The sequence below is a fragment of the Oryzias melastigma genome, linkage group LG8 (genome assembly GCF_002922805.2).
Source record: "Oryzias melastigma strain HK-1 linkage group LG8, ASM292280v2, whole genome shotgun sequence".
Lineage (NCBI taxonomy): Eukaryota > Metazoa > Chordata > Actinopteri > Beloniformes > Adrianichthyidae > Oryzias > Oryzias melastigma.
The window spans coordinates 13,603,495-13,627,677 of NC_050519.1; the positions used below are offsets into that span (position 1 = coordinate 13,603,495).

The 24,183-nt window shown below is 38.6% G+C and overlaps 4 protein-coding genes across 10 annotated transcripts in view; 3 read left to right on the forward strand and 1 right to left on the reverse strand.

Moving 5' to 3' along the window:
* Positions 1–429, forward strand: part of LOC112145956 (zona pellucida sperm-binding protein 3) — a 2,827-nt gene extending 2,398 nt beyond the window's left edge. For 2 of the 4 annotated variants that reach the window (XM_036213288.1, XM_036213290.1), the window contains 2 exons: positions 119–175; positions 248–429. In XM_036213288.1, the coding sequence (XP_036069181.1) occupies positions 119–175; positions 248–414 (224 nt within the window). In that variant the 3' untranslated portion in view covers positions 415–429. The remainder of the gene's footprint in view (positions 1–118; positions 176–247) is intronic. The other 2 variants (XM_036213289.1, XM_024271472.2) reach the window with 2 other exon arrangements.
* A 1,146-nt stretch (positions 430–1,575) lies between these two features.
* LOC112145994 (zona pellucida sperm-binding protein 3) lies at positions 1,576–3,538 on the forward strand. Its single transcript, XM_024271532.2, has 8 exons — positions 1,576–2,115; positions 2,190–2,305; positions 2,372–2,478; positions 2,545–2,716; positions 2,799–2,913; positions 2,987–3,069; positions 3,227–3,300; positions 3,406–3,538. The coding sequence occupies exons 1-8, from the start codon at positions 1,744–1,746 to the stop codon at positions 3,462–3,464; spliced, it is 1,098 nt and encodes a 365-aa protein (XP_024127300.1). The 5' UTR covers positions 1,576–1,743; the 3' UTR covers positions 3,465–3,538.
* Positions 3,539–3,738: 200 nt separating this feature from the next.
* Positions 3,739–15,639, forward strand: samd9l (sterile alpha motif domain containing 9 like). Its single transcript, XM_036213292.1, has 4 exons — positions 3,739–4,058; positions 5,050–5,111; positions 5,184–5,222; positions 10,377–15,639. The coding sequence occupies exons 3-4, from the start codon at positions 5,219–5,221 to the stop codon at positions 15,083–15,085; spliced, it is 4,713 nt and encodes a 1,570-aa protein (XP_036069185.1). The 5' UTR covers positions 3,739–4,058; positions 5,050–5,111; positions 5,184–5,218; the 3' UTR covers positions 15,086–15,639.
* Positions 15,640–15,706: 67 nt separating this feature from the next.
* Positions 15,707–23,978, reverse strand: LOC112145992 (BUB3-interacting and GLEBS motif-containing protein ZNF207). Of its 4 annotated transcripts, XR_004948344.1 has the most exons (12): positions 23,853–23,978; positions 23,430–23,556; positions 23,212–23,350; positions 22,943–23,125; positions 21,901–21,976; positions 21,759–21,811; positions 21,466–21,617; positions 20,818–21,045; positions 20,528–20,675; positions 19,121–19,309; positions 18,762–18,854; positions 15,707–18,303 (listed from the first exon to the last, which is right to left on the reverse strand). XR_004948344.1 is itself a non-coding variant. In XM_024271529.2 (11 exons), exons 1-10 carry the CDS (start codon positions 23,891–23,893, stop codon positions 19,149–19,151), a joined length of 1,308 nt encoding a protein of 435 aa, XP_024127297.1. In that variant the 5' UTR covers positions 23,894–23,978; the 3' UTR covers positions 18,541–18,854; positions 19,121–19,148. The 4 variants fall into 4 exon arrangements, 3 of the variants coding, with proteins under 3 accessions (XP_024127297.1, XP_024127298.1, XP_024127296.1); XM_024271529.2 differs by lacking the exon at positions 15,707–18,303 and having other exon boundaries at positions 18,541–18,854; XM_024271530.2 differs by lacking the exon at positions 15,707–18,303 and having other exon boundaries at positions 18,541–19,309; positions 20,546–20,675.
* Positions 23,979–24,183: the final 205 nt, after the last annotated feature.

Consider the following 24,183-nt stretch of genomic DNA (forward strand, 5'->3'; position numbering starts at 1 on the left):
AAATCCACAAAACGGCATTGTACGGCAGCCACTGGAGGAGCGGCATACACGGGATTGGTGAGTATTGACTTGACAAAACATTGCTAGTCGTCTTGAGTCTGAAACTCTTTCCCTTCAGAGAAGAGCCTGGTTCCAGAACCATCAACTTCAAAACTAGAAGAGGATGACAGTGATGGTAAAATGGATGAATCTGTAAACTCTAACTAAGAAGTTGGAATACTAATGTGCCTTTTTTTTTTTTTTTTAGATTATGATGATGAGTCTGACTCTGACCTGGACTTTGTGATGAAATCCCTGGAGATGGCCCGCACCAACAATACCTTCCCAATCATCCAGTATGAGCTGGAGCACACAGTGACGAATGCAACTGCTTCAAAGCCTGACCTTTCAGATAAACATGACCCAAAGAAATAAAATGCTTTAAACTCACCTGTTCATCTGTCTTGAATTAAGTCTAAACTGAAATGATGGCCAAAAATGTTGGTCGGCCATCAACATGACAAGTCTGTGTGGCCGTGGCACTAGGCATCTCCTGGTAGACTAGTAAATTACTGCAGTTGTGCAGATACCAAAGGGTGAGGGTATCAAACTTGAGCATCTGGTCTAAGGTTTAATTATCTCCCTGGAATGTTTACTTTTGGGTTGTATGAGTAGCTTCTTTAAGCTAGGCTGCTTTGGAAAAGTGCATCTAAAAGACTGTCCAGGAAAGTGAGGGTTTTTCCTGCATGTTACAGGGAAAATTATCCTTGAACTTGTTTAAACTACATGTTGGACCCTAAAACTACTTAAAATTTTAAAGGGTAAATCAACATTTTTTGGCTGACTTCTATAAATGGGCTTTAAAAAAAAACTGGTCATTGCCAAACTTTACAATTTAAGTGGTTTACCCTACAGGTTGAATCAAGTTATTACATTTGAATTTTGTGACTGGTCAAACCATTTAAGTTCATTTCAGGAGTCACAGGTCATGATCTGCAGCTGCAGTAATAACAGACCTGCTCTCCAGCCAAACCCATCCAACTGTTTTTTCAAATTTCAGCTATGGATAGAATCAGCCTCCTAGTTCCCTGTTTTATCTTTTAAGGAGATAGCAATGAACATGGGAGATTGGTATGACAGGGAGACACTTTTCCATTTCGTCATCTGTTTTAATCTTGACACCATAATGTTAAAATCACAAGAACTCAGTTGGGCTATTGTGGTCTGGCCAGTGGGTTGTTTTTAATTGGGAAACTTATGGATGGGTGTTGCAGTTTGTGTGATGTTTTGGAATCTTTATTTTGCATTGCAACTACATGAATAGGAGAGATTGATGTTGTTCTGTTCACTATCTGATCTGGGGTTGAGGGGATTTTCTATGCTACACTTTTGGGTTATGGTAAACATACATGAACCAGGTTTGAGTCCATTGGTTTGTTTATGTTTTTTGGAATGCTGAAGGTGTAGTTACTGTTTAAATAGAGAGAGGGCAGCATCGCACTCCCAGTGTTACGTTTGCTAGACATGAATCAAGAAGAAGACTAAAATCACAAATGTATCTCTCACAGCTGAGTTTTGGTTAAGGAGTGATTGCTTCCAGCTGTCCTCTCCAGGTGGGCTCAGTTTGCCAGAGTTTCAGTGGAAGCATTAACTGAGGTCTTTGACCCTTGTCTTTCATTTGGAAAAGTCAGTTGTGTGTGTGTGTGTTTTTTTTTTTTACATTTTATCATTACTTGGTGTGCCTAACACCTCCTGAGGCTGATAATGAAGGTGCTTGCAGGTCATCCAGCCTTCATTGTGCTGCTCCTTTCTTTTCTCTGTGGAGCTGTTGTTGCCATCCGAACACTAAAAGAAGGTCCTATGATTGATGCAGACGGACGGGAATATAAAACTGCTTCTTTGATAGAGGACAGCAGCCCAAAAGCGAGCGATAGTGTCCGTGTGCAGTGCACAGAGGTGTCCATGATTGTCTACATACAAGCAGATTTCTACAGAACTGGACGTCTTGTGTCTCCAAGAGAACTGTTTTTGGGGGGTGCAGAGCATAAGCAGGACAGTCGGTGTCAGGCTGTTGCTTCGGGACACAATGAGTACGTAATTGAAGCTGGCCTGCGGGACTGTGGCTTCAAGTTGACTGTAAGTTTTTGTTATGTCTCAATGGTGATGCTGCTTTGAAAGGTGAATTTTTAATGTTTTCTGTTCTGCCCTAGATATCAGATGATGATGTGATCTACTCAAACAAGCTCATTTTCTCACCAGCGACTAGTCACCACACAATTACAAGAATGACTGATGCTATAGTGCCTGTTTCCTGCCATTATAAAAGGTGAGATTCTAACATGTATGAAATGTTTAGTGGTTCCTGATAGTTGACCTGTTGGCTCTGTGACAGAACACACACTGTAAGCAGCAGTAGTACTGAGCAGGCGCCCATGACATTCTCCCAGTCAGCAAAGTTCTCAACCAAGAACTCGGATTTCTCCTTAAAGCTGATGGCTGGTACGTGTGGTATCGTGGACTCTCCTTGACCAATGTGCACACAGTGACAACTCTGTCCACATGTAGATGACTGGTTAACTGAGATGTTGACCAGCAAGTTTCATCTTGGAGACCTTCTGCGCTTTGAGGCAAAGTATATGGGTCCAGAACCCAGGCAGCTCTTTGTCGACAGCTGCGTAGCCACTCTGACACCTGATACAACATCAGTGCCCAGATACTACTTCATTGAAAACCATGGGTGAGAGACACTTAGTGTTATCAAACTAAGTTGGATAAATGGCATGTCAGCAACTTTTTAAAAAAATATTTTTATTTTCCAGGTGCTTCACTGACTCAAAAGGGGGGTCAGGTGCCTCGTTCCTACCCAGGTCGAGAGCCAATTTGCTTCAGTTCCAAATTGATGCCTTCCTGTTTCGCAATGATCTAAGAAATACTGTGAGGTCCTTTCAACAACTAGTAATTTTTCTCCCTAATGATGAAAAAACTTACTTCAACTGTCTTTTTAAAGATCTACATCACTTGCAACTTGAAGGCTACCCCACAAATGAGGAGCACTTTGACTGACAAGGCCTGCAACTATGTGCATTCGAGGTAATTTGCAGCTGGGAAATGTTCTTTCAGAAAACTTGCAAATCTTTTTTTTTTTTTGTAGAAAAACAAATATAAATGTGCCTACTTGGATTGACTTTTAAAAAAGACGGACTTTAAACAGTTGGATTACACTAACTTTTTTCGTTTCTCTTTTAAGCTGGAGGAGTGTGGATGAGAACAATAGCATTTGTTGGTGCTGTGATAGTATCTGCTACCAAAATTTTCACAGAGGTAAGGTTCCCTTAAAGCACACAAACCAGCTCATTTACCTCTTCTGTGTTCTCCACTCCCCCCTCCCACAAAAACGTTGCAGTAATTTATTTCAATTTTTTCCAGATGACGTTCTTTGTGACACAGTCACTCTTGGTCCCCTGAGAATTCTCTCGAACAAGTGAAAAAGAGCAAGTGGCAGGCTGTCTACCAGAGGATCTTGGGTTAACTTTTGCAAAAATAAATCAAATTTAAAGAATAATGTCTGTTTATTGGCTCAGTCTTTGACGACTTAATTTATTTTTAGTTATAGAAACTGAATGACAAACCCCATCTGTATTCGAACAAAACAATGTTGCTTAAAAATCTGTGTGGTATAAAATAAAGCGGAGCAATGCTTGGTAGTTGACAGAAGGTGGTGCAGTACTAGTGCCCTCTGGAGAACTGGTTTGCAGCTCAACCACAACACAGAATAAACTAATGCAAGGTTATCTAAGGTGAAACAAAGCTTTTTCTATGGATTCTTTTGAATTTAAAACGATATCAAAATTCCATCCATGAGAGTTGTGCATTTTCATTTTTTTTTCCCCTCTAGCTTTAGTTTCCTTTCTTGGGAAGCAAAACTAGCAGAAACAAAGGCTCATGTTTCGTGAAACAGGAAACTGTGACCACACCCCTTACTGAGTGCATAAAAGTAGCCCCCAGTGATTTCTGTTCCATTACACCACAAGAGCAAAGGGTGGTACAACATGTTTGCATACAAGTTCAGGAGCCCTAAGGTAGGAGAAATTTAAGGGTGTAAAACTACTTTGAACTTTAAACCAAAATCTTCTTTGAAAATAGGAGTTTATAACTTGATCACAGAAATTATGACTGCATATCTGCAGTTTTGTGCTGCGGTTCCTGAGATTTTAGTCAGTTTGAGTAAAACCATCGATTAATGCCTGCTTTGTGTGTAATGCGTATGAACCACAAAAGGGTTTCTGAGAGCATCTTTGTGCAGCTCTCACACGGAAGAGGGTCTGCTACACAACTGTTCAGATGTTTCAACAGAAATGTCGTTTAAGGGAAGAACATAAACGTTCTGTTTTTATTGTCATTTTAGTTTATGGAGTGTTAGCCTTCCTCTTGTGTTAGCTTCCTATTGCAATCTCTAATGCTATGAGGTTGGTTAATACACAGAACCGTATCGAACAGTTTTGGTTTTTTTTTTCCCCCTTTTTTTTCATTTTTGGTGTGGCCTTTAGGCTCCATTTTGTTACCATACCCCAGAATTTCAAGCAGTATGTGGAGCGGGGGGGGACATTAGAGCTCAAGAAATACAAATTTCAAGCTGCTTGTGTTGACTTACTGACGAATATTGAAAAAAAAAAAAAGTTTGAGCTTTTTTTGTTTTTTCAGTTTTATTATTATTAACACCGGGATTGCATGTTAGATTTTTCACACGTCTGCAAAGGAAATAGTATTTTATCTCTGGTCAATAGTATGTATTTTTTTCCTTATCATCCTCAAACAATTAATTCTATCCAAAGACTTGAATTTTAAGTCACTAACAATAGGAAATTAAGGAAACTGCAACTTTTGATATTTCCAGAATGGTCTCAGACTCGAATAGAATGTGTAAGTCAAACCGTGTTACTTTCAACAGCCTGCAGGGAGTAGAAAACACATTAATGTGAAGATTAAACTTTATATACCTGTATGGACAGAAAGTCTGTTGAAACATGTCGAATTAATGTGATCCCACAGTTTTCCTTTTGTCCCCTACAGAAATGTAAGGATTGACAGACAATATTTTTTTACATTCTTCCTGAAGTGTTGAGCACTGCACAGTAAGTGTAATAAAGTTTCTGTAACAAAAAAAGCCCTGTACACATTTAAAACTTACCTTTTACTGTCTTTAGAAAGCTCCAGAAAAATAAAGAAAAAATCTTCAGAGATGGGTAAGTAGGACACATTTACATCTGAAAAATTCAAAAGCCTCATGCAGTAAAAGTATTTTATTTATAATTAGAATTATGTGATGCAGAACTATGGGCCAAATTACTTTCCCTGTTACAAAAACATTTTGAAGGGCCCAACCCCTGGTTGACCGTTGTTCCCTGACCTATGATTGTGTTTCTTTTTATCAAATAAATGTTCTGTCTAGGTAATCATTCACTTTGCCTGGGGTTTGTTAATTGTTCTAGCTTACAGTATGTTGGTAAATTCTCTTGTGATTGGCCAATTACCCTGGCTCCAAACTTGTGACTGTCACTGACCTGCACTCAGAAAATCTTCTCCAGACAATGCTGCTGTTTTGCTGATCACCTCCTAGTTGACAGCTCAGTCCCTTCTTTGTTGAAGTCGTTCCCGTTTTGCCCTGTTAGACCTCTTCTCCTTTATACACCACAGTCCAAATTATTATTCAAATTATCTTTCCTAAATACTCAATGCAAATGGCAGCATATTTTTTTAAGTTACTAACCTTTAGTTTTTAATATTAAATGTTGTTGAACAGACAAATAAAAATACCCTCATAGATATTTGGTTTGAGGAAGCTTGAGGTCAGGGCAGGATGCAGGCCACACCATCAGTGCATCTCATTTTATGCCCATAGCAACCAGTGCAAGGGTATTCCTTGCAACATGATATGTTGCTACATGACCAAATAACATTAAAAAAGTACACATAGTGACATCTTAACATAAGATCTTAACTTACTTTCTCTTTTAGTTTCAAATTAATTCTCCTGTTCTTTTATTACCTTCTCACAGCGGTCCATAGGAAAAAACAATGCTTGAAAATCCACTTTCGTTGTGACTTTTTTATGTGCAGCAAATTTTTTTGAATATATTTGCACCAGGGTTTTTTTATTTTTAAGGTTTCTTTTTATTTGCGGTTTCATTTTGTTACTGCAAGGGTAGTAAAAACAACTGCCATTTTGGATTTTTCTCGTTAACGTGCTTTACGGAAACAAAATATTCTAAAGTTGTGTCAGATTAGTTTAGGTGGACCCCATATTGCAATAACACAGGGCAAGATTGAGTAAACTGATATATTTCAATAAATCTTGAGGATTAATGGTATTGATTGCAGCACTCGAGTCTTCTAGACCAGTGTTTTTCAACCAGTGTGCCACGGCACACTAGTGTGCCGTGAGAGACGGTCTGGTGTGCCGCGGGAAATTACCCATTTTCACATATCTAAAACATTTACCATCACTATGGTATCAGCTCTGTGTTCATCCAAACGGCCCTGATTTAACACTGGATAGTTTTGAATATGCAAGATGGTAAAATAAATATTTCTTTGATTCTATAAATGATTAGTCAGAATGATGCTACCGCAATCCAGCCGCAAAACTAGCCTCAAACTCAGTTTTTAGGAAAGTCCCTCCCCCTTCAGCTGTCTCCGCCAATCATTGTTGGAAGCTTGATCACATGTCATCAATCTGACCAATCAGAAGTGGTTAACGTTCCCACTTCCTTGTTCTGATTCGGCTCATAAAGTCTCTCAGTTCCAACAAAAATAACAGCTAAAGCTCGTGTTTATTTTTTTTTTATTTTATTTTTTATTTATTTATTTATTTATTTTTTGCTTGTTTGTGAAAAAAAAAAAATAAAAAAATAAATAAAGCTCGTGTTTAGCGGTGTAGCTTCCAGCGGGATCCGACGTCAGACAGTTTAAAGAATGAACAAAAGAATGAAGCTCAGAAACGCAAATATGTCGGCATCTGCGTGAGTTTATGCACTACAGCCCCCATGATGCATTGGGTTAAGTGCGCGCGCTGGGTGGAGGGGGAGGGGCTTACACGTTCAGTAGCGCAAGAGCCAAACAGGGAGAGAGATAGAGAGAAAACATCAACACAAAATGTAAAGAAAATGAGAGGCATTAGAAAAGAAGAAAAAAACTGGAATCATTTGACTTTTCTTGATAGTATGAAGGAACTGTCTGCAGGAAATATTCTATATGTATATATATTCTGTATATATTTATGACTCTTCAATCAACCTGTCCAGACACCTGAGAACTGAGAGAATCTTCTCTAAAACAGAGCAGATCATCACTGAGAGAAGAATCCAGATTACATCCTCAAAGCTGAAACTCTTTTGTCTTTCTTAATGTCAATGTGAATAAAAGTCTTGATTTACTGGTTTTTGCACAATTTAATTTATATTTGGGTTGTGGTTGCAGAGTTTTGTGTTGCTCACATCAAATGTGTTTAAAAGGAAAAAAGCTTAAAATACGTAGAGTTAAAAACTGAATAGTTAATTGTTAGTTCTTTTACGATTAATTTTGTACATTCTATCTGGAAGGGATAAATAACAGCATATACATAATTTACACTTTATATGAATAAAAACACATTTACATCATAATCTTATCTAGTAGTTTATAATGAATCAAACAAAGCAAACAACAACCTAAAAACCCGTTTGGTAGCCAAAAGAGCCGCTGTTTTAGGAAAACGAATGCAAAATAATTGAATTTTGAGCCAGAATTCTCATCACTATTGTGGAGGTAAACAAGAAAAGAACGTTGTTTTTACTTTGTCTGATAGTTTGGGAAGTATTTAAAAAAAAGAGAAAATAAAAAACATTCATAAAAACTGATTATTTAGAAGTATTTTATTTTTTTAAAGATTTTTTTTAACATTAATGATAATAAATGTAGACTGTTTTGACGAGATATATGTTTAACTTGATCAAATTGATTAATGATGCTTCCCACTTATATAAAAAATGTACACTAGATTGTGGAGGGACTGTACATCATTACAGACTATTATTTTTTACCTTTTTGGGTGCTAGTGTGCCGCGGGATTTTCTTCATGGAAAAAGTGTGCCTTGGCTCAAAAAAGGTTGAAAAACACTGTTCTAGACCATGAATGGTGCTAGCAGGCACTGCTAGGTGAGATGAAGAGTTAGACCCTCCGGGTGATTCTATCCGACCCTCCAGATAGTTTTATCGTTATTAATGGCCTGATGTTATCTTGCGCTCCTTTTTAACTTGCATAATTTCACAAGATCTATTTTTATGGAGCGTAAAATATTTAAGTTATTTATGTTTTAAATTGATTTATTCTGGAATAATATTCCTGCCTTTTTATTATTCATAATTAAGGTAAAAAGTTACAGTTTAAAGTGGGCATTCTGCTAGGTTTTTGGACTATTTTGTCATTTACTAAGATTTGTTAGGCTATTTTGAGTTTAGCTAATATTTCAGCTACATGCTAGCTGTTTTGGCAAATTTAGGTCTGGACAAGTGTGAGGGAGGAGACACGCAGTCTGAGTGGAGAAAAAGGAAACTTGAGCACACGTGAGTGAGGATCCAAGGTTGGGCAGGCAGGCGAACAGGCAGAAAGATCCCATAGAGGAGAAAATGAAGTCCGGAATTGTGAATGAAAGAGGTTCCAAAAAATGAAGAGAAAAGGCGGATCAGAAAGCCAGAGTAGAGAACAAGGATCCAGGGTGGGCAGCCAACAGGAAATTAAGCAGACAGGCAGACCACTTAGTATTAGAAGAGCTGGAAAAAATGATGGAGATTGGCAGGAAGACTGGGGAAGAAGCTGACTTTAGTAATGTGGAGAGCAGGTGGAAAAATGTGCTTTATGACCAGGTGGTGCGGAATTTACAGTTACATCCATGGCAAATGTGTTGCTTGTACAATAAAATGCATGTTTTATCTAAATTATAAACCAAAACGACTCAGCTATATGTTGAGACAGAAATCCGATGGGAAATAATCACTTAAATTATTAAGACGTAGCTGAGAATTAAATTGAGAAGCAACAAATCTCTTTATTTTTGAATGATATGTAAGGCTAGAAATAATTAGAAATTTAAAACATTTGAGGGAGCTTTCTTGGAAATAAGAGAGACCGTAGCAGTTTTTAGAGAAAGAAAGAACACAACCAATCAAAAGAAGGGCACACACGACAGAGAAAGCTATAAACTCGACAGAGAGAAAAAAAAATGTAAGCAGGGCTGTTGGAAAGGGCTCAAGCTGACAAATGGAAAGTTTGAATTTGGAGATAAGATTAGACATTTCTAAAACTCAAAGTGGATCATTTGGCAAAGTAAAGGATCCACGATGTGGTCACAGGTTTTAGTAGCTTGTGGAATATCTGGATCTTTGTAAGAAAAAAACTGGAGACGTGAATAACACAAGATAAAAGAATTAAAATAGGAAAGAGGAGTAGTGGGAGGCTAATACGTATTGCTACAAAAAATGAGCAGAATCAGTGATAAGAGAGCAGAGTGCATCAATGTTAATATTCTTCCTGTGTCGGAAAATCATAATCTAGGGAAAGAGTAACGTTAGAGGACTAAAGACAATGATCCAGATGTAGACATTATTACCAACAAACTTTAAGGAAGTGAAAGCTGGAATAATAAACAACTAAGGCTGGGAATCTCAGGGTAGCTCACGATACGATGCGATTCACAATACATGGCTCGTGATACCTATGGCATCACAGTGTGTCACATATTGTAAAAATCAATATATACGCTTGGTAATCTATTATATATCACTGTTTTGCAAACAAATATATTTTAGTTGTCCCCAAGGCCTTTTTCTGAAGAATTTAAAATACCTGCGCACCTCTCCAACAGAATATGGTGTATTTTAGCGCAGCGTTAGGACAACTTACTAGGGTTACTGCCCCAAAAGCCACATTTTTGTGACTTTAGCTCTTGTGTTATGGGGCCCAGATGACCCCAGCCTTACATTAGTGTTATCCCTCCCATTACAAATGTGGACAGGATTTCATGTCTGCCACGGACACCAGTAAAAAATCATTGAAAAATAAAAGTTCAGCAAGCTGTTTTGTGGGGTCCTGATGACCCCACTCCCAATGTCAACATACCTAGGATAGCACAAGCGTTAAAGATAGAGCGCGCTGTCTGATCTACTTTAAAAAAGAATACAGACACACTTTGCTCTTCTTGTTTGCAGTCACTCTGCCATTGGCATGCATTTGTTCTTTTTTTTTTTTTTAAACAGAACTTAAGCTTAGAATTTGCTTTATATTCGTTGGAATTTAAAATAAAATGTTCTTTATATAAATATTTTGACAAAAACTATCATAACTTTGAAATTCTGTTCCACAGAGTGGCACGAACAACCTTATAACAACTGGACTGAATCTGATGTGGGATCCTGGCTGAAATCCATTGGTATCAAAGAAATATACATAACAAAAATGACTGAGGAGGAGGTGACCGGACCAGTTCTATCAACAATAAAAAGAGAGTATCTAAGCAGCACCATTGGAATGAAAAGTGCACAAATTGAGCACCTGTTAGAAAAAAGGGATGAACTTTTGAAAACAAATCAGCCAGATACCAAGAAAAAGGGTGAATTCAAAGGTAAAAGAAGAGAAAAAGAAGTGTTAGTGTCATCAAGAGAGCATACCATACAGAAACCGCAGGAGAAAGCAGAGGAAGAAGTTGTTGCTGTTGTGGTTAGTAATGAGTCAAACTCTGAAGCTACATTCTGTGATTATCACAAATTTGACCAGAATGAGAAGGACTACAGGTATGTAAAGCATCACTTGCTTCCTCCAGAGACTGGAACTGAAGACTTGATAATTCCATGTCACGAATACAAGTCTCTGGAGATTGCACACAAACTTGACTCACAAAGACTTAAAGCTAAGGTGGCAAATGAAGTTCTGCGTTTTGCTTGTGGATGTATGAACATGAGAACAAATGGAACGATTCATTTTGGAATAATGGATAAAAACAAAGGCCATCACAAGCATGGAGAAATCATAGGAATACCTTTGAGGAACAGAGAAGACTTTGTGGATGCATTGGATTATATTGAAAGATGTTTTAAAGACTCAAATCAACAAATCGAAGCCAGGCATTGCATAAGGAACCCAAGATTTGTTGAGGTCTGCAACAAGGACAAGGAAACTGTGGAGAAAACCTGGGTTGTTGAATATGATGTTATCCCAAAAGCAAGCATTGTAAAGAATAAACTTTACTCTGTTGGTCTCCCAAATTTCCATGAGAAAGAAGGCAAAGTCAAATGTGAAGAGAAAGTTCCCTATTGCAGAGTGGGAGCAAACACACCACTGATAGAAGATCTAGTTTGTTTTATTCAAGGATTGATAGAAAAAGATCAACAGAGAGAAGAGGCAGAATCCTTCAGAGCTGAATCCTCTTTAGACTTCCAAGAGGATCAAAAGCGAAAGCTTTCAGTCCTCCTAACAGGAGGAAAAACAAAAATGGACAACTCAATGTTTTACATAGTTGTGACGAGTGACATCCAACCTCAGCATCTTGAAAATATAGCATTCTTGGTCAACATGAAACTTTTTTGCGTGTTTGATTTTGACCCAAATTCAGAAATCTCTGGTCTTTATGGTAAATATAAAGAGCAGAAGCCTGTAACCCCTCATTTTCTTCATGACTATGAGAATGTCAAAAGACTAGAAAACTCTGCTGTCATTGAGACTCTGAAGCTGTTTGACCGAGTCAGTTGGATTTTTTGCAATGGACGAAACAACTTTCCAAGTGGGGAACATCCAGTTGATGAAAAAACCTGGATCAAGACAAGAAAAAAGAAAATGAAAAAAGCTGTGACTTTTATTTGCAATGAGGTCCTCCCAAAGAGTTCCTTTGTGGTCCTTTTTCTACTCACATCTGATGTTAAGCAACCAGTTGTTGATACATTTCATGAGTTCTATGCAGAAATGAATGGACACGACTGCTTGACAGTCATTGCAGAGACAAAGGAAATCTACAAAAAGTGGTCAAGTCTTGCCCAAGTGTCTTGTGCCAAGTCTACACTTGATGAAATCAGCATTGTTGATATGCCACTGAGTCATGTAGACGCAACCGTTCAAAGCATTCAGCTGTCAAAGAACCAGCCAGAAAGGAAATTGCCTGTCTCAAACGGAGGTCTGTGCTTCTTGAAATCTGTGGAAGAGGCAATGCTGGATTCTTTGGAAATCATCAGCGTTGACCAGTGTGATGATGCAAATCTGGAGGTTATGAGCAATGATGACATTCAAGAAACTGAACTGTACTTCTATCGAGGAGGAAAAATAGACTGGATCAACTTCTGGCTGGCTAACAAGCATAAATGCGGAGCCATCATTGAAAGAGATGCCTACAAAGAAACAAATAAAATAATGAGCCGCATAGTTTCTCACACCAAAGAAATCCGTCCCACAGAGTCTGTGAACATATACCATAACCCTGGCAGTGGTGGAAGCACAGTGGCACGACAAATCCTCTGGAGCTGGAGGAAAGAAATACGGTGTGCTGTTGTAAAACAGGGTAAAGAAGTCACAACAGTGTGTGAGCATATGGTAAAACTGAGGGAACATGAGGAGAAAGACAAAAACAAGTGTCTCCCAGTGCTTGTTCTGTTGGAGGACCAAAACCTAGATTATGTTGATGATCTGAGACGTCATCTCACAAATGTCATTACTACCAAAAAGATGAATCCCTCTTTACTGTGTTTCATTCTGCTGATCTGCAACAGATCAAATGATCCAGAAAAAATGCGACGAGCATTGTCATCTCAAACCATAGCAGTCACATACAAACTGTCAGATGAGGAAAAGCCTTTGTTTGAAGAAAAGAAGGCATATCTCAAGCAGAAGTTTGGAGATAAGGAGTCAAAGATCCAGGGCAAAACGGTTATTTCAAAGGGGAAATCACAGCTGGCAGTTACTACACAAACAGACAAACATTCGTCATCACAGTTTGAGCCAGAGTTGAAGTTCATCTTGACATTTGTTCTCATGTCTAATGAGTTTCAGCCAAGCTACATCGAGAATGTTGTCAAGAATATTCTGACTAAAATTGATCATTCCTCCCAGGATACTTGGCTAATCAGATTTGTGGCTCTCCTGAACACCTACATCAATGATTCCACCATCTCTGTGTCACACTGCGAGGCATTCCTTGGCCTTTCTCTCCTTAATAATGAAGCTCGTTTTTACGCACTGGTGGATAGACTCAGTGAAGAGGCGAAGCTTATTTTCATCCACCTAAGAGAAAGTTCAACACACATCCAGTCCATTCGGATCATCAATCCACTAGTAGCAAAGGAAATACTCACTCAACTCTCTGAAAAATTGCCACAAAGTGAGATTGCCATGAAGCTCATCAATGATGAAGTTCTCATGAATCACAGATTTGCCAGAGACGAATTCCTTGAAGTCATCAGAACACTTTTCATAAGGCGCAACAAAATAAGCAGAGGAGATCCAAAAAACACAGCATTTTCACCACTCATTGAACATGTCACTACTGAAAATGATGGTCTACAGAGAGCTGTAGATCTGATGAAAGCTGCATTTTTGGCTTTGGGAAAAGATCCCTATGTTGCGCAACAGCTTGCTCGGCTGCTTTATACAAATTTGAGGTTTGAAGAAGCTCAACATTGGGCAGAGGAGGCAAAATCTCTTTCTCCACATGACACATTTGTGCTGGATACACTGGGACAGGTTTACAAATGGTGGTTTAACCACTTGTGTGATACCCTTGAAGAGACAGAACCGTCACCTGAAAGAGGGGTTGAAATCATTGACATTGCACTCAAAGCAATTGCTGCCTTTCGAGACTCTGAGAAAACCCAAAAGAAGGAAACAGCTAGCCTAAATAATTCGTACTACGGGGAAGTTGATGTTGGCTGCAAATTGCTAAAATTCCTGTCCAGCGTGACAGTTTTTTCAAACACTAATGGAATGTCAGACTTTTTGAGGTACTTGCTAACAGATTACATTCCCCCTGAGGTCAAAACCCCTTGGAAAAACTTTCATCACCAGCTAAAAGGCTTACAAAAGAACTTGCACCAGGCACTTGAGTGCCTTTCTTTAGACCAAACCGACATCAGTGAGGAGGAAGAAGAGCTTGATGCCAGAGATCCAGAACAAGTATACAAGCCACGAGAATGGTTAACAAGGAAAAGTGTTGTCTATGCTGGATTCTTTTGCTGCATACCCGAAGACACCGAAGAAGCAAATGAAAGCATCGGTAACAAAGCTGAACTGCCCACAGAAAAACTTTCTCCATTTCAGAGACAGATGTGGACATACAAGCTTGGTGGAGGAAATATTACAGCTATTCTGTCTTTACTCTATGAAAAAAATGCAGAAAAAGCAGGAAAAAAACTTGAACAAATCATGGCCTTGTATCCAGAAAATGTCACATTGCAGAGTCTTGACGAAAAAGAGCTCACAAACTTCCTCTTCTGCCAGATAGCTCTGAATTGCATTAAGCCTGGTTCTATACAGATATTGCCCATTGAAAAACTCAAAGACCTTAGCAAAAAATTTAGGACAAAGGGGAACACCATGTCACCAGCAAGCTCTCTCTTCCTTCTCTCTCTTCTGCTTTGGCCTGAGGACAGCAGTGAGCTCAGTTCTGCTGATGAACAGAGACTGCTATCCGCCATTGACACCCTGCCAAGACTCTGCGAGCAAAAAACCCAACAAATGTCTCAGAGGAAAAGCAGAATTGCAACTCATTTCTTTTTGGGAAAGGCGAAAGGCCTCAACAAGATTATTCACAGAAGAGTTATCGAAAAAGGAATAAAAGGGAATCTGAGTGAAAGAAAGCTAAAGTGGCTCGGCGGGGAGGTGTGGAAAACCAAAGAAGTTGTGCAACAACTGAAACGGATCGAAGGCTGGACAGAAAATGAAAACTTGTACATGAAATGTGGAAAAAGTGACAAAAAAATCAGAGTAATTCCTCGCTACTCTGCCTCTCTGCCATATGGAAATGAAAGGGTCACATTCTATTTGGGTTTTTCCTTCGATGGTGTGCTGGCTCATGACATCAAAATGAAAGAGTAATGCAATCTAAATATTTAAACCTGCAAAACATGTAACCTTTTAATCTTTTTTATGTAAAGATACTGCTTGTCTTTATTTTGGACTTCAATGATCTCAAGTTTGCATTTTTTATGTCATCAACTTTTTCCAATGTTGTATTTGATCTTTGAATAAGACTAAAATGACTGAATCTTTAAATGTTATGTTCTTTAAGTGCCACAGTGGCTTTGATATTATTTGTATTAGTGAGATTTTCATATATGAGATAGAATTAAGATTTATTTTCATAAAACATTTGGTGAGTTCTTGTCATGCCTTTCTGAAAGAAACCTTTATCGATTATACTGTATATGGGAGGTGATGCATGTTTTTAAATATCCACTTAGGTTGTAAACAAGAATTAAGGTGATTTTTTTCATACTTTTTATTTGTGTTTATTTTGTAACTTTTTTTAAAAAATCTGCATTTTGTTGTTGTTGAAATCCATGTACCTCAAACATCTTTAAAAGTTGTATACTTTTTTTCACTTTTGGCATTTATAAAACTCTAAAAACAGAATTAAAAAGATGTCAACTCTAAAACTCAAGTCTTCTTTTACTGATGTGTGTGTGCATGAGTGTGCAAACATCATAAATACACATGTAAGTTTGTTGGATTGATTTATTAAAAAAAAATCAGATTTCAGCACATACAAGAAAGATTCCATCCTAAAAGAATTCAACATATTTTACTACATCCATTCATCTCTGACTTTCATGAATTAAATAAATAAATTGATTTTTCTTTTAACAGACAGATGTAGGTTGAAGAGGTTGTTTGTCTTGACAAACTTTGCAAAACTCCCTAAGGAAGACTGAAAGTTGCTGTCAAAATATAGGTAAATAAAAGACTAAAACTACATTTGTCTAACAAAAAAATATAATTTTTAATAGACAAAAAACATATAAGACCCTACTCTCTATATTAGAAATTATGTCAATCCAGTAAAGCCGTATCTTTTTTTAGTTAAATCAAAACATGAGTGAAATTATTCCTTAGCAAGTAAACAAACCATTAAAGAATATGAATCAATACTTACAAAATGAGACTATATGGTAATATTACATAAAAGGTTAACATTATTATTATTGAAACATGTAAACATTACCAAGTCATAGATTTTTGGATCTCATAACCCCAAAAAAACCCAACAATTGACAGCAAGGCGGTACTTACAGCTTCAACCGGCAGAGAATCTCCTTCATGAAAGGTGGCAATAATTAACAGTTAGAGCAGCTGATGACAAAAACAGTATGGTCTTTTTCCAATCAATGTAAATTCATTTGATCATTCCATCACACTATTGAACTCAGAATGCTTTAATGTGAGGTTGAGCAGCCGTTTTAGGTGATCAAATCTCAGGCTTGACAGTAGAGATGCTTTACCCCACCACTGTGTTCAACGATAAGCAAATCAGGAAAATGCGGCTGATTTGATAACCAAATGTTGAGGTGTGAGAATCCTTCACTCCACAAAGTTCTTTAACTGATATTTTAAGGCTTTTAAAAGGTCATTTTAATTGAAGTAAAACATTAAAAAAGAATAGTGAAAAAAAATGCTTGTATTCAAAATGTCACAGGCCAACATACAGTGGTGCAAAAAAAGTATTTAGTCAGCCACCAATTGGGTAAGTTCTCCCACTGTGAATGATGAAAGAGGCCTATAATTTTCATTATAAAACCTCAACGATAGACAAAATGAGGAAAGAAATACAGAAAATTACATTGTCTCTTTTTTAAAGACTATTTGCAAATTATGGTGGAAAACGTTATTTGTCACGTACAAAAAAGTATCTCACAGACCTGTAACTTCTTCTGTAAGAGGATCCTCTGTCCTCCACTCATTACCTGTTTTATTGACACCTATTTGAACTTGTTATCTATATCAAAGACACCTGTCCACAAACTCAAACACTCACACTCCAAACTCCACTATGGTTAAGACCAAAGAGCTGTCTAAGGACACCAAAAAACAAAATTGTTGACCAGCACTAGGCTGGGAAGACTGGATCTGCAATAGGTAAGAAGCTTCATGTGAAGAAATCAATTGTGGGAGCAATTATTAGAAAATGGAAGACACACAAGACCACTTAATCTGGGGCTCCCCTCAAAATCTCACCCCAAAATGATCATAAAAATCCCAGAACCACACGGGGAGAAATAGTGAATGACCTGCAGAGAGTTGATACCAAAGTAACAAAGGCTACCATCAGTAATGCACTACACCGCTATGCAGGGACTCAAACCCTGCAGAGCCGGACGTGTCCTCCTGCTAAGGTCAGTACATGAGAGCATTTGCTAGAGAGCATTTGGATGATCCAAAAGAGGATTTGGAGAATGTCCTATGGTCAGATAAAACCAAAATAGAAGTTTTTGCTAAGAACTTTACTGTTTGGAGGAGAAAGAATGTTGAGTTGCTTCTAAATAACTCGATACGTACTGTAAAGCATGGTGGTGGAAACATCATGCTTCGGGGATGTTTTTCAGCAAAGAGACCAGGACGTCTGAGCGTGTAAAGGTAACAATGACTGGGGCCATGTATGGTTACATTTTAAGTGAAAACCTCCTTGAGGTTAGGGCACTGAAGATGAAACATGGCTGGGTCTTTCAGCATGACAATCCTCCTAAATACACTGCCCAGGTAACGAAGGAGTGGCTTCGTAAGAAGCATTTCAAGGTCCTGGAATTTCCTAGCCAATCTCCAGATCTCAACCACCTAGAAAATCTTTGGAGGGAGTTGAAAGTCCATGTTGCCCAAACCATCACTGCTCTAGAGGAGATCTGCATGGAGGAATGGACCAAAATACCAGCAACAGTTTCCTTGTGAAGACATTTGACTGCTGTAATTGCCAAATAAAGGTTAAAAAAGAAAGTATTGAGAGGAACGTTTTGTTATTGACTAAATACTCGTTTTCCACCATAATTTACAAATAAATTCTTTAAAGATCAGACTATATAATTTTTCAGATTTTAGCACTTTTTTTGCCCCCACTGTATCAGAATGACAGGATGCCTAAATGGAAGGTAACAAACAAGGGCCTTCACCAAACTTGCTGCAAGTTTGGGGACGATACATCCAACAGCAGGTATGCTGTGAGGGCCCCTGCTAATAAATAAGAAGACAGAAAACAGTGAGACTTGCCTCAGGCTGAAACAGGACTACACTGAGAGAAGGGAATCAGCCAGTCTCCCATGGCATTGCTACAGGGAGAAGAGAAATCTGAGTTTTAGGAATCAAGCCATGACTGGAGCTAGTGTTATGCAGCTGTACAATGCACTAGTCAGCCAGTGCACAGTACAGAGCACGAGTTTAGTTTTAGTGAGAAAAGATCATGTGCTGGCAGTATTAATTAACTAAAACATAGGACTTTGTTTAGCTAAATATGATAAATGTTCACCTGAAGGATAAAAAGTACATGCACCTCCCAAAAAAGAGTCTTCTTTTTTCCCCAGTTTATTAGAATACAGTTTCACAGCAATACACGTTTCATTTAATACCGACCTATTCATGGTTAAGGGAGCATTTCAGATTAATCAGAACAAAAGCAGTGACGTTTACTGGAAGCCCTCACCAAACTTAAGTTGGGGACATGAGTCCAACAGCACTATGTGCTGTGAAGGCCTCGCTCAAAACAGATATGTATTCACATCAAACTTGCCTTGATATATTGGGGGGAGAGAGGGGGGTACTGCCCGTGTTACTCCAGCGCCTTCACAACACTACGAACCATATCTACAACACTTCAATACACCTGAATGAAACATGAGAAGAGGAAAAAGCCACAGAGATGGACTGGGTCAGAGTCATGGCGGAACAGTTCAGAAGTGTGGTTAGATACAGTGTAAATATTTCCCATGAGTTCTGTGAAGCCTTCGTAGGTCTTGTTCTGCTTTTATTTATTTATTTTTTCAGCTTCTCTTCTTCATTTCTCAGCAGTAGAGTCATCAGTACACTGCAGTAGTACAGTAGCAATACTGCTAGCAGCTGAGGACATATAGAAAATGGTTGTGTCCAAACCTATTGGAAGAAGAGAGGAAGGCAGACTTCAGTAGCGACCACCAGGGGACATCACGGGGGGTCTCACGCCCATGGGTGGCCGAGACGGTGCTCCCTGGAACCCAGGAATCACAGCATGGGCCTGCACGAATGGAAGCATCTGACCTGGCAAGTAACCCGGCAGTCCCCGGGGTGGGCCGGAAAACTGACCTGAAGGAGGAAAAATAGTGTGTTGATCATGTTGATCACAGTTAAAATGTTACAGTAAATCAAAGAACATGAACACTGGAGCTCCGGTGTTAAAGAGTTAAAGTGGAGGCCTCATCTGACATTTAAGTAGTGACGGATAAATACAAAAAATTTAGAATGGTATTTTCTAAATATAATCATAAATGTAAATCCACCGTTTGAGAAACCTTATAGTAGCATCCTGGTACAACACACTGGTACATATTCCACGACTTTGCACTCTGAAATACCATGTATAATATACGCCAAACACGGTTTTTCCGTGCATATGATACGCAATGGTAGAGAATAGGTTGCGCCGTCGTACAATATACACGACTTTTTAGGTTTCGTTTTGTTCACGTGGTCAGAAATCCTCCGGCTCTTTTCTAAATGACGTCGTTCCTGATTAAGGTTAGGCAAACAGAGGGGGGAACCTGGTTAGGGTTAGAAAAGCAAATTGTTCGTTTGTGGGGCTGTCTGTGATGCTCACGCCTCCACCAGGGGACGTGTCAATCGTGGAAAACACATTTTAACACGTTTAGGACCGCGCGCATTATATGCACGCAAAAACCGGTTTTGGCGTATATTATACACGGTATTTCCCAAATACATATTCTGAAATATGTACGCATTTTACTGAGACTGGGCTGCCTGGTAACATAAACTTTAGTCCATATTTGCACTAAAGATTCCTGTTTTTTTCTGTGTAAATTCAGCTGACTTTTTTCTCTGAAGCCAAAGACTCTTCACTGCATATTTTCTGCGAAAAAGAAAAATTCCAAATATGTTTATTTTTTGGTGACTTTGCTAGGAAAGAGTTTTCAATTTAGTGTTCGGCGCAGCTGCTTTATGAAAGTAGCAAATTTTTGTTATATGACAGAGCGACTTGACAAAAATGAGTCAGACGTGGTGCGGAGAATCCAGTGATTTCCAAAATAAAACTATATTTGTTCTGTAAAACAGAACAAATAAAATATAGGCTTTGAACGTATGAGCATTTATACAAATACAGAGTTATTCGCCTAATACAGGTTGAGTTTGATTAAATTAAAGTCTGATAGCTTTGATGAAACTAAGTTTGTTAGCAGTCAGTTCACAGCAGTGTTTGAAATACATAAATAATGTGGGTATAAACACACAAAACACAACTGACGCTGAGGAAAATGTCTGCGATTGGATGAATTCACACATATTTACAGAGGATGGAGGGAATACCAGGTATGGGATTCCCCAGGGAGAGTTGCTGAGGAGGCAGGACAGCGTTCACAGGAGCCACTGACGGGGCAGCGGGGGTGTTCTGGCGAACGTTGCACTGATATCTGGGTAGCTGAGCCCGCAACTCTTCCTACAACACAGAATGCAACAATGGTGGGGGGTGAGTTTATAATGCATCCCAAAAAAGAAACTGAACCACTTAAACATTAACTGTAAACAACACAGATCGTGAGACTTACTGTTAAAGAGACAAATACAGATAAACTACTTACCAGTGACAGATCCTCATCTGGGTGGATCAACTTACTGGTTGCACTGGTTGTGGTGAGGGTGGCGGCCTTACTGGTCACCGTGGAAGGAGGCTTAGAGACTGTGCTGGTGTCAGCATTGGGGCTGGCCACACCTGCAGAGGACTTAGTGTAGGCGGGGAATGTGGGCTTTGGAGGGTCCGATGTGGTGGACGGGGGAGTGTGGGGGGATCCTGATACTGTCTGTTGACTCTGAGGACACAAGAACGAGGGTTCTACTTAATATATGCATTATTACAACCTTATTAAGGTCAAACAGGATTTTAACAGACTGACTAAATTGCACTCCAATTTTTTTGGCTTCAGTTTTCCTTAACTTTTTAGGAAAAAGTGAATCTTCATCTTGTGTAAAATGTTTGTAGTTGATTGAAACTGTCTTTGTTCACTAGATTTTGTTTAGGATCTGTTAAAATGTAACAATAAATCCATATTTTGGAGTAGAATTGCTGGTTTTGTCTGTTAAATTCAGCTTTCTTTTTCTTTGAAGTTAAAAGTTCTTCTTCTGTTCCCTCATTTGCTTCTGTCTGCGGAAAGAAACGTTCCAAAGACATTTGTTTTCTATTAACTTTGCGAGTTTAGGTGATATTCAATTTAGTGGTTGGAGCTTTGTACCTGTCCGGCACTGGGGAAGAGAGGTTTTGCTATGTCCGGCTGAGCCGATGAAGTGATGACAGCAGGAACTGCAGGTCTGGACAGGACATTCACAGCAGGGACTTGAGGCATGTGTGTGATCCCAGGACGATGACTAACCGGAGGATGAATGACTGGAAGCAGAAAAACAAAACCAACCATGCAGGTAAAAGTCGTAAAGGTGTTTTTGGGCAATTTTGTTATTTCATCAACCTTCTCTGATTGGAATTTCAATTCACAATATGAAGGTAGATGTGTTCTGGTTGAGGTTTTACCTGCTGGCATGCCTGGCATCATTGGAGGCATCATCCCACCTACTGGCATCATACTTTTTGTGTGAATGGAGAAAATCTGGGTTAATACAAAGTTTGGATACAAAAGAATAAACTCAAACCAATAATTCACTAAAAGATTCACCCAGGAGGCATTCCAGGCACTCCGTGATGCAGCCCCGGCATCATTGGGGGAACACCCGGGATCATTGGGGGAATTCCTGACACGAGAAAATGACATGATGTGACTTTAAACATCACATGAAAAAGTCACTTTATTACAACTGAGTTACATGTCGTAGTAAATTACACGTTTTCTTTCAAGAAGTCTCTATAAAAAACCTTTTAAATTAAAAACTTAGATAAATTAATAGAACAAATTAACAAAACTGTTTAAATTAAGCCTTATCCCCACATTGTTTGCCTATGATATAATTAAAATGTGATTGGGATTAGCACGCAAACTAATATGCAAGTTGATTGAGGGATTATCAATAATCCTAATAGCTGGAGGTACCAAGCATCACCATCACTTTGTATTATTGTTGATTTTTAGATAACGCAGACTTCAGAGGCTTTTACCTCTCCACTGTGGTTCTTTGGACAAAGAAAAATAAAAGGTTTTGTTTTTAAAAAGTAACTGTAGAGTAATAGAAAGTAAGTAAAGTAAAAAAAGAAGGTGAACTAAATTAAGCTTTATTTAACTCATTTGCAAGCAGTTGTAGCAAATATCCCTCCACAAGACTCCTGACTACGGTAGCTATAACATACAGCAATCATTCGAGCGGTTCGGCTTCATAGTTTGACAAAGTCAAACTTGAACATTTGGAAAGATTTTTCGCGAGAAATTGTACTCGGCTCCTGACTCTGTTTGCTAAATAACTTTGACAATAAAATAAGACTTTGTGGCTCCTACTGCTGGAATGGTCCTTCAAGTGTAAAAAGTACCTCAGTAATGCAGAAACCCATATTTTACTCTAAATGCTCGACATAATCTGCTTTCTTGTTAGAAATAAATGTAAAGCTGAAAACAAGAAAGAAAAAAGAACTTTATGTTCTGTAAGATTATTTTTAAAAGTATTTGGAGTTGAAACTGAAGACAAATTAAAATAAAGGAGCAGGACACTAAAAAAAAATTGCACTAGTTACGGATGTTGTTTTCACCAATGCTAAACTCTTTTAGACACCTGAGTATCCAGCTGGTGGGATCACTGGAGCTCCACGGACGGGGAGCAAACCAGGCTGAGTCATAGGAGGGACAAAGCCAGCCTGAGGCGGACGAGCAACGGGCTGCTGGAAAGAGGACCCCGGCTCATCATCATCATCATCTTCATCTGAATCATCCGGATTCAGCTTTCTTTTCTGGGTTTCTGAAAATGAAGAGAATAATGGTATAAATAAACATGCAAAGCATTAGATTGATTGCTCTTTGATTAAAATAATAATAATGAACAACCTTGGTTTTTTTGCTCCAAAACTCTTCGCCTCTCCTCCATGTCTTTCTCCGGAATACCTTCCATCCCATAAATTTCCAGTTCAATATCTGTTCTTCCAGGTATTGCATTGGGAACTCCATCGATTGTTTCTTTATGCACCTAGACATCAAACAACATTTTTTTCCCTTTAAATTCAGTATTTTTGCATATTGAACCAACAACTGACCAGTGACCTCACCTGCATACAGTGAATAGCCAGACCCGGGCCGGTGTACAGCTTCTTGTGACAGATGTGACATTTAAAATGTTTCGCCTTCTGATGCTGAATGAGGATTTTTTCATCATCAAAATCTCTGTTACAGTACCTACAATGACGGTTCAGGAAACTCTAGAACTTGATAATTGTGACAGGTTTTACAAGAGAACACACCCTTGATAAGAAAAAAAATAGTATTTGCCCCAAATATTCCAAAAAGAACCTCCCCGAAAGAATACACTTTGTTTATGGGACACAGTGGGCAGACAGGAACTGTGATGCTAGATGCTGCGAGTGAGCGCGAGCCTAGTTAGCAAGAACTATGTTATTACTCGTGTAATACAGTTATCCACGATTAATAAGAACGACATTTATTATAAAAAGTTATCATATACGTAAGGATACCAACACCAAGGCTTCATTTGCTTCTTCTTCTTTCTTCCCATGATTTCAGAGTAGTCGGTTTTCCCAATAAACGAAAACAAACCAGCTTACGTGAAGATGGCGGGGGCTCTCGCGAGACTTCACTGAAGAATCCTGGTTCTCAGCCTCATACCCTCGCCACCTTGTGGCGAAAAGGCCTGAATTGCGGTCTAATTTTCTATTTGTGAGAAAAAAAATCGTAACTATCAAAGTCAATAAGATTTTAAGTATTCTTAAAAGATAAATATTCATATTTTTAGAGCTAAAGCGTTCGAGTTCTGAAAAAAAAAAATGCCTAGGAACCTTTGTAAAA